At 37.4% G+C, this 10,405-nt stretch overlaps 1 protein-coding gene across 2 annotated transcripts in view; it reads left to right on the forward strand.

The window, feature by feature from the left end:
- Positions 1–3,389, forward strand: part of PKIB (cAMP-dependent protein kinase inhibitor beta) — a 121,618-nt gene extending 118,229 nt beyond the window's left edge. For both annotated transcript variants that reach the window (XM_044676889.1, XM_044676890.1), the window contains 2 exons: positions 1,042–1,132; positions 3,287–3,389. In XM_044676889.1, coding sequence (XP_044532824.1) covers positions 1,042–1,132; positions 3,287–3,356 — 161 coding nt within the window. In that variant the 3' untranslated portion in view covers positions 3,357–3,389. The remainder of the gene's footprint in view (positions 1–1,041; positions 1,133–3,286) is intronic.
- Positions 3,390–10,405: the final 7,016 nt, after the last annotated feature.

Below are 10,405 nucleotides of genomic sequence, written 5' to 3' on the forward strand. Positions count from 1 at the left end.
CAAAAAATGTGAATTGTATATGAGGCTCCATTAAGAGAGGCATGGGATCCTGCACACAGGTGACAGTACCATTATACGGCACCCTAGTATCGCAGGGCATTTCTGCAGTTTGGGAAGTTTTCCCAAGATAGGCCAGTAATGCTTAAGGTTATAGACTTTTGTTATGCCCCATTTTAACTCACAGAAGAGAAGGTTGAAACAATATCCTAGGGCATGAACAATAAAAGTAAATAAGGTCATGAATTCTGAGAAAAAGCAGTAGGAAGAGTCTCAGGACTAGATTCAAATTTTCAGGTGTAGTTTTTTTGCTAGGGTACAGAGTTATAAATAGCCAAGTTTTGTGTGGAGAGGCTCTGGAGGCTTCTCCACATGGGAATAAGTATATAAAGTGGGGATGGGACAGGTAGTAGCAGTGTGAGAGCAAACTCATCTGAGCTGGGGTGGGGTATGTTTTGATGAGGTAGAGGAAACTTTTAATTTTAAATATTTTGCTAACTAGTTACTAAACCATCTACGTTATAAAGACCACAAGTACATTAGCACCCTCTAAATTCATCACCGTGCTGCAATACCCCACATTCCAAAATCCTAGTTATGACTGCTAAGTTATCATCACTAAATTCTAGCTATTTTGAGTTTGACTTCTATTGTTTATTTTCTGGATCTAAATTTGTACTGGAAAAAGAGAAGTACTCTAACTTAAATGCTGATAGAATGGTAGAACACTAATCTGCAAAGACACTGATGACCCCTTATATTCCAAGTCCGTTTTGCGAAGTAGATTCCATAAATCTAAATGCCTTATCTTCTTCATGTGTTATCTGCATGTTTATGAAAGTACAATTTATATTCAAAGGATCTTTCATGAGAAAAGAGAAAAAAAAAACAAATCAGGAAATACTGAGGGAAACTAAAAAGACTAAACATTTGTCTCCATTTAACAGTAAGTAGTTAACGCCTCTCAAGAGCTCTGTTAATCAAAGAGATAAATGGCAATGACCAGTTTTATATACTATATACTTATATTTATTTTCTTTCCAGATGATCCAACAAAAGCTGGAGGAAAACAACCTGGCAATAAGAACACGGAAAATGAAAGTCCAGAGATTAAAAAAAAGGAAGCTCATAAACAGTAGGGGGTGCTAGATTTATATATGCAGAGATAAATGGCCTAATGGTTCTGTTTTTCCTAAATTCCAAGATCTGGTCGTAACTGTAGTGACAACTTGAGATCTCTGCAACATGTATGTGTTTGGAAAACTTTGATGTGAATCAATCTAACGTAGATTTCTGCACCATTTTCTATTGTAGGTCATTCCAAAAGCCAGGTGCTCTTCAATTGTATCCAGGGAAAAAGAGGGGGAAAATGTGGGATTTTAAACAGCTGTTATTATGCATGCTGCCTCAGATGAACCCAATTAAACTAACTTTCATGATCTAAATTAGTGTAAACAATTGCATTAACTAACGTGACAGTAATTTTTCCCCCTTCGTTTGATTTTTATTGTCATAAGAAAATGATGACTGAGTGTGGAGTGGGGAGGGGGACAGGTTATTAGAACCAGTGTATTTTGAGGTCCATCTCTAGAAATGCTATCCAAATATCAACAATTTAGCACCTTATAGTTCTCTGTTAGTGTGACATAGTGCCTAGAGAATCAGTCTTGGAGTTAGGATGACCAGGGTTGAGGTGCCTCCGACACACCCTGATGATGGGACCTTGGTAAAATTGTTTAACTTCTCAGTGTTACCAGGCATTTCTCTAAACTACCAATTATAGATGACTTCAGTCTGCTTTGGTAGAGATAGTTTCCATACCAGGAGTTCTTCCAAACTAATGAAGTTACAAGTTCAGAATTTGCTATCCCTTATCCCTCCTCCCCAAAAAAGAACTTTAAAAGGAATAGGAGGACAAAAATAATTTACAAAAAGGAAAATTTTGCCCCAAGAATGTACCAGATTTTTCCTCTAACTGTGAAAATGTTTTGAAAAGTGGTAAACATTTTAGCAATTTGCAACTCTCTGAGCCCTTTTTTCTTTAATCATCTTAAGCTTAACACTATTCTATGTACTTTTTTCTGTGGGTTTTTTTTCCCTTTTATCCCTCAAAAGTCAAAATTTGTAAGCAACTTGACTTCTTTCATTGGAATATGTAGATTAAAATATTATATCTCCTTTTGTCTAATCTTGTATTTTCTATGTCTCTTCAATATCTTAAGGTATGTCACTAGGATATGATGCTCTTAAGACCAGCACTTGTAGAACAATTAAATGCTTTGTCTAGAATTAAGATAGTAGCAAGGCCTTGGTTGAAGCTACTTAATTGGAACATTGGGAGTAAACAATAGAAAATCATAATGCTAGTGTTATTAATGGGGTTAGAGGAGAGGTACTAGCATGCTTTTTTTTTACTCAAAAATATACAAAGTATTTAAAATAATCAAAATTCTTAAAAATATAGTTAATTAAAATTACTATTCCTAGACCTTGAAGTTATTGTTGTTTAGTCATTCAGTCTGACTTTTTTTGACCCAATGGATTATATATACTCTCTATGAGGTTTTCTTGGGAAAGCTATTGGAGTGGTTTGCCATTTTCTTCTTTAATGGATTAAGGCAAATGGAGGTTAAGAAACTTGCCCAGGGTCACACAGCTAGTAAATATCTGAGGCTGGATTGAAGCGAGGTCTTCCCAACTCCAGACCCCATGCTCTATCCATTGGGCCATTTAGCTGCCTCAAAGCTTGAGGTACAAAGTCCTAAAGTGTGATTTATTAAGGAAACCAACCCCTAAACCTTCTTATTGTCTAATAGTTACTTGTTTTCATTCTTTCACTTGGTCTAATTATGGTTTTTATCTGTCTCTTCTTTTATCCCCAGATGGATAGTATATGCAATTTTCTTTCCACTCTTTCATAATAAAAAAAAATAATTAGAAATAGATTTACTTTGAGTAAAAAAGCTCTTCTAGTTTGAACTCATGGCCATGATGCTGTCAGTTTTCAGTTTATCATCACAAAAGATGGTTGTCTTCTCTCTGGTAAAAGATGTGTTTGCCTGCTTTCAACTACTGTTGGATACTATCCCTTCTCCCTCTCTCAACTAGTGCAAAGGAGAATCTGCAAGACTTTCCAGTGATCTCATAGTTTTACCTGTTTCCAGTCCCATGACGACCTGAAGAAAGCGATTAATTCTACAGAAGCATGATGCTATGTTTCTACATGAAAAGTTGTGATTGACTTCTTTGAATGAATTTCCATATATGCATATATTTTTTATTTTTGCAGAAACCTTGTTCCTGTATCTCCTGATGACAAATACAAGTTGATACCAGAACATATCCTCCAAGTAGATTAAAAAAAAGATAATAAATAGTTTCTCTACACTGTTGCTCTGTCCATTTGTGTTATTCAGATTGGGCTTTTTTATTGAATATTTGTGAATACAAATATAGCCACACCCACTAAAAGTAGTATTTACTGAAATAGTTGAACCACTAACAGGCAGATGCACATATACATGCACACACAGATAAGATATAAGGATATATATATATATATATATATGTATATATATACACACACACACACACACACACACTTCAATTTCTCTCACTTCTCAGCTGGGATTGTATTTTTGGTTGGCCTACATTAAGGGTATATGCATAATCACACACAAAATAGATCCCAGAAGTCTTTGTTCTATTCAAACAATAATAACCCAACTTCCTCATAGCCCTCAAATGTGAGAGGCTTTGTGGTTTTATACTGAGGCTGACAAAGGGGAGCTGAGTCTCTTATAAACACACCATTTTAGAATTGTTTAGATAAATCTAAAGCATGGTGGTTAGTGGAATTTCTTTGGAATTACTGGCTACATTCATGGAAGTTCTTTCAGTCATTCTAGATGCTTTTATCTGCCTATTGTCCTTTGGGTAATTATCCACATGTACTCCTCTGTTGGATGAAGAGGCTCAAATGTCTCGTCCTAGAGGCATCATCATAATTTGCCCAGTTTCTCTTGTTTAAAATTTTGGGACTCAGTTGGACTGTTCCCTCTCCTTTGCCTCTTACACTCAATTATGAATCACTAATGATTTAATCCCCACAACATCTTTCAAATCTTCTCCAATCCCATTGCCACTATCCCAGCACGGGCATTATCAACTGATTGGACTATCAAAATAACTTTCTAAAAGTCCTTTTGGCCTCTATTCTCACTCCAACCAATTTTTCCTTCCACTGCCAGAATAATATTTCTAATGCACAGATGTGATCGTGTCACTTCTTTGTTTAAAATTGTCAATGGTTCTCTGTTGCAAACTTAATAAAGCTTAAACTCATTTGCCTAGAATTCAAGGCCCAGTATAACTGAGCATCACTCACACAAAACAAACTATTCTTTTTAGTGAAGGTACATGACGACCTCCGTGTATGATGCTCCCTTTGTTTGGAATGAGCTCTTTCTTCCTCTTGGCCTATTAGATTCCTATTTTTTAAAGTGGGTTGCCATCTCCTTCATGAAGCTTCCTTATTTTTCTTTTCATGAAGTCTCTCAAAGCATTTTGTTATGAGCTTCACTAACATGCTTATGTACTATTATATATTGTGATTTCTATGTGAATTTTTAGTCACTTACTGTGCTGAATGCTTCATGAGGACAGGAAGTCTGCCTTACCGAAACTCTACCCCCCTCAGTGCCAAGTAGTGTTCTTTCTGCACACAACAGACATTTAATAAATGTTTATTTAATGAGAGAGTGAATGGATGAAGGCTCACATTCATTTATTCTCTAATCCATTGTGACCACCTTTTAAGAGTTTATCCTAGAGAAGGTTACCACAAAAGCCTCCTCATTGGTTTCCCTGTCTCTAATGTCCTATTTCTCATTCCCTCTTCCCCATTCATTGTTCATATTACTACCAAATAGATCCCTTGAAACACCTCTGTAGTCACTTACAGAGGCTCCCTAGTATTTAATGGATGGATTCCCCAAGCGTCACAGCTGGGCATTGAAGGTCTTCCTTTGCTAGTCCACCTTACCTGTCCATCCTTCTGCTTTCAATATTAATGGGAACAACCAGTGATCCTGATAACACTGATCTATTTGAAGTTCCTTGAAATGTTAATATTAATATTAATATTACATTATATTATGTATGCATATATAATAAAATTAATATTAATAATAAATGAAAATATTAACCATCCATGTCTCTGAACTGGCTGTTCTACATGCTTGGAATATTCCACTCCTCCATCCCCTTCCTTTGAGTTCAAATCCCTCTTTCTCTAGGAGGCCTTTCTTGATGCCCTCGGCTACTTGTTATTATCTCTACAATGGAAAGGCAGTTATGTGGTGCAGGGGATATGCCAGGCCTGGAGTCAGGAAGACTCATTTTCCTAAGTACAATCTGGCTTCAGACTTTTCCTAGTTGTACTACCCTGAACAAATCATTTAACCCTATTTGCCTCAGTTTTCCCATCTATAAAATGAGTTGGGTAAGGCAATGGCAAACCACTCCAGTATCTTTGCCAAGAAAACCCCAAATGGAATCCAAAGAGTGGGTCACTACTGAACTACTAGACTAAATGCCCCTTTTGAGAAGGAACTGTTTTGTTTTGTCTTTCTTTGTATCATTAGCAAAGTTCTTGGCATATAGTTGGTAAGTGGTTTTTGTCCTTTATATTCAAAGAGGACCAACAGGAAATCACGAGGATATTGTCTTTTGACAAGCATAAATTGGATTTAAGTGAGGCAGATATGCACAGAATCCTTGGCCTCAGTCCCTCTTCCAGGCAACAAAGGTCCAGTGTCAAGAAAAAAGTCAAGATGACTGGTGATGGCTTGGAATGCAGTGGATGACCTTGGTTTCTTCTGTGTCTAAACAAGCTCTAAGTGCTCCACAGCACTGCCACTTTCAAAACAAATTGTTCTCATCTTTCCATTCCACTGGGGGATATCTTCACATGCCCTGGATAGACACCCCAATCCCCAAATCACCAATGGGTTGGAAACCTGTTAGTTTCTCTGAGATTGGTTTAGCCCACCCTTGCCAACACAGGTTACCTGGGTCTGGCCACTGGACATGCAACAGCTTTTGGGGCTACAAGTAAGAGTGGTGGCAACAGAAGAATCTCTGTTACTGCCCAACCCTGGGAGAGACCAATACTAGAATTTAGAAATCACCTTCACCCTTTTCCATGATACCCTTTCTTTTACCCTTGAATCGTTTTATACCTGAATAAACCCCATCTTAGAGATTTGAGTCAGATCTGGACAGCAGCTGATTTGGGAGGGAGACAACCTCTTCGTGGGTTGTGGAAGGAAAGTAGATTACTCACCATTTAAAACTACTCTCAGCTATTGGCAGTGGAGAGACTTGACTTAATTTAACCCAGTTCTGAACAATTGCCGGGGGACTTTCGGGGTTCATTCAATAGATAACATCTTCCCCTAACCTCTCATACTTAATTTATCCATATTGGGGATCTCCTACTCCTGAAACAACCTCAAGTGTCTCCCTAGTAAGGAGGAGTATTGTGAGTAGCTTTGGCCATATCCATTCAGGCAAGGGGGTTACCAAAGCACACCCCAACTATCTGCTACCCCCCTTCTTACAGTATCCCTCGACAGAAGAAAACTTTGCTCACTTGAAAGCACTTGATGAGTACTGCTGGTTATCCTCAGGTCCCATTTGAGGGGGTGGTCTACAGCTTGACTCTAGGCACTTAAATACCTAGTGAAGATTGTCTATTAAAATAACAAAATTTTTTAAAAATTTATTTTTTAAATTTTATTTTATTTAAAAAAACAAAAAAACAAGTTTTGTTTATAAAGTTTCTTTAAAGTTTTGGTAAAAGAAGTGATTTTAGAAGAAAGAAGAAAAAACAGACATTCTTTAAAAATAATGCATTTCCCTACTAAGTCATTTGTCTAAACAATGCTGTTACTCATTTATTTTGTATATTTGTGACTTAGTTCATATCGTTTCTCAGTCAATAAATCCATTCTATGGCTACTAAATTCATGAGATAACTGCCAGCACTCTCCTTTAGAGGCACTGAGGTAACGTGTTGTTCATAAAACACTGGATTTAGGAGACCATTGTACACAGAGACTGATACACTGTGGTACAATCGATCACTGGATTTACAGTCAGAAGACCTGAATTTAAATCCTACATTGAATATTAGCTGTGTAATGCTGAACAAATAAAAAAAAGTCTTTTTTCATCTTCAGCTTCTTTGTCTGTAGAATGAGGATAATAATGGCGCCTTCCTCACAGGGCTGTTCTAAGGATCAAAAATATAACATATGTCAAATGCTTTGCAGACCTTTAAGTAATTAGCTATTTTACCTCATTCTGTTTCTACAGTGGCCTTTTCTAAGCATGTAAAGCAATTGCAAGCATGAATTAAACAGTTCATAAGATCATAGATTCAGAGCTGGAAGAGAAACTTGAGTTTGTCTATACCATTCCCCTCATTTTACATTTGAGAAAACTGAGGTTCAGAGGTACAGCAAAGGTCAAACAGTAAGGATTTTAATGCATATCCTCAGTCTCTAAGACCAAGAATTCTTTCCACAATATTATAAAGACAAACCATGTTATAAGGCAGCATGTTTCAAAGGAGGAAGAGAATCCAACACTTGCGATAACAGAAGGCACTGGCTGTTTATCAAGCACAATAACCTATCAAAAAGATGGGTCACTGCCTTTGGCAAGCTGTGGGAACAGGTGCTCCTCCATGATGCCTCCCTCAACCCTAATATCACCACCTGTGCTAAAGAAAGCAGTTGTTGCGGATGGTGCTATGTACCACATGGATTAATGAATGTTAATGAATCTCAAATGATGAATGCTTCAAATTAACCTTCAACCTATTTGGCTTCACTTTGGATCTCTGTACTTCTTTGACAGAAACTTTTACAGAACAAAATCTTGCCTCACTTTTATTCAGTCAAGTACCTTTGCCATATGGATGACATTCAATTTGTTTCAAAATTAAGACACAGAAAGCATTTCGTTCGATATTTTTCCGTTGTGTTCAACTCTTCAGGACCATGACTCCATTTGGCATTTTCTTGGCAAAGATACTATAGTAATCTGCCATTTCTTTCTCCAGCTCTTTTTAAAGAAGAGGAATTGAGGCAGAGTTTAAGTGACTTGCCCAGGGTCACACAGCTAGTAAGTGTCTGAAGCCAGATTTAAACCCCAGACCCTGTATTCTATCCATAGCACCACCTAGCTTTCCCTAAGATGGCAAAAGAATCAGGTAATAGAGGAATGGAGGATAGATTCTGCAAAGTAGGATAACTTTAGGAATGAACAAGCATAACTTGGGAGTTAAAAAAATCCCTGTCAACATGTACCCCAATAAGTTACAAATCAGTTCATCAATAAATACTCATTAAGCACATACTATGGGCCAAACATTGTACTAAGTGCTAATATTACAAAGAAAGGCAAAAGATAATCTCTCCCCTCAAGGCGTTCACAATCACAAGTTCACAATGGGAGAAAATAATATAAAAAGATGAATATAAAAGATCATATTTTTTCAAATGGAGAAAAATGAAAGAGGGATTTTTTTGAGCCACAGTTATGGCTGGGAGAAGAATTCTTAACAAGAGGAGACCACAAAAGGCAAAATATATAATTTCAGAGGAATTATATGAAATTGAAAATCTTTTGGGGAAAAGAATAATGCTACAAGGATAAAAAGCAAAATTGTTGATTGGGAAAAGCTTTTGTATCCAATATCACTGAGAGATATGTGACATATAGTAAATTAATACAAATACATGAGTGAGAACCATTCTTCAATTGATGAGTAGTCCAGAGATACAAGGAAGGTTAAACTTTTAACAATTATATGAAAGACTGTGTCAAATCATTAAGAAAATAAATACATATTAAAGCTTCATCAAAAATACTGGCAATCTACTAATGAAGATGGGATTGAATGAGATCATTTGTATGTAGAGGGGCTTGCCTTGACAAGGAGAAACAGCCTTTTCATGTAAGGAAGTTGAAGAAGGAGAGAGTGGCAGAAGGCAACTGAATGATATGAGATAAGAAGGTCCTAGGGGGAAGAGGGAGTGTTTGACTAATGGGTCTCTTTTTTTAAAGTGAAATATGAGACAATATTCTCAGATAAGTAGATGGGAGCAAGAGGAACCATAGGAGCTTTTTGGAAAGGTGGAAACATTTGGAAAAGCTACTGTGGTGAGTAGGGTAATGAATGAATTAGGGAGATGTAAAAGGATTGTCTTGCTGTAGTGAGGACCCAGTTGAGTTTATGTACCATTAATTTGTAGTAGACCCAGGTAGGATGGTTTCATGATTTTCTCCAGCTCCATTCAACAGCATGTGAAGGAACAAAGGCAGTTATGCAGGGCTGAAGCTTGGCAGAGCAAGATTGACAATAGGATAAAGGGTCAAGAGACTCAAGAAGATTCTGTAGAGTTGACTTAGTTTACAAAGGGGTCAAAATGAAGAAGTGAGGAAAGTATAGCCAATGTAAAGGTTATGGTCTAGGAAAGAACTAGAGTGGAGAGTTTGAACAGAGTTAGGAAATGGAAGGTAGAGGGAAAGGTAAACAAGGATCTGATTGTGATAAGATAATATTTCAATGTTCACAAGCATAGAAGTGAAAGTGAAATGCAAGGTCTATAGCAAGAGTAAAAGCATAATGTAGAGCTGAGAAAGGGTGGAAGAATAGGTTATGGGAAATGAGTAAGTTGAATAACTAGGAAGTTAGAGTATTTGAGGAAGTATATGTCAAAGTCCTCTATTATGAGAGTAGGTATTAGAGAGGAAAGACTGTGAACTGAAATAGGTAAATGGGAATAACACACACATGGGAAGTACACACAAGGGTGTTAAATACAAAAAGGACCACTCCCACTAGTGGTAGGACACACAAGACAACCTTCACAAGGGATGTGGGAAATGGGTATTGGGCAAAGTACACACTAAGGTTGGCAATGGCAGTTGACAGTTTACTGGTCACTAGCCCAGCCAGGGAAACTCAGGTTTTGGAAGATATCTAACAGTGGGCTCTTTCCTTGGGGTAGAGGAAGACACAGGAAGTAAACAAATCCAGTTTAATGTTTTCAGGATTAGGGAAGTGGGTGAGGTATATCTAAAACCCAGGGATACAGCCAAATAGAATCCTAAGGATTGAGCTGTCTTTCTGCTTCTCTGCTAAACTAACTTCAGTCAGGCAGACAACTTTGGAAGAAGGCTAGAGTGGGCTGGATATTAAGATTCTTACAAATGGTCCAGGCTGATGCTTTGATGACTTCAGAGTACAGGAACCAAATCCTTGCTCAGCTAGTAATCCAATGAACACTAGGGAGGGAACACTAGGCTATCTGCAAGCTGTCCACCAGATGCA

The sequence above is a fragment of the Gracilinanus agilis genome, chromosome 4, assembly GCF_016433145.1.
Source record: "Gracilinanus agilis isolate LMUSP501 chromosome 4, AgileGrace, whole genome shotgun sequence".
Classification (NCBI taxonomy): domain Eukaryota; kingdom Metazoa; phylum Chordata; class Mammalia; order Didelphimorphia; family Didelphidae; genus Gracilinanus; species Gracilinanus agilis.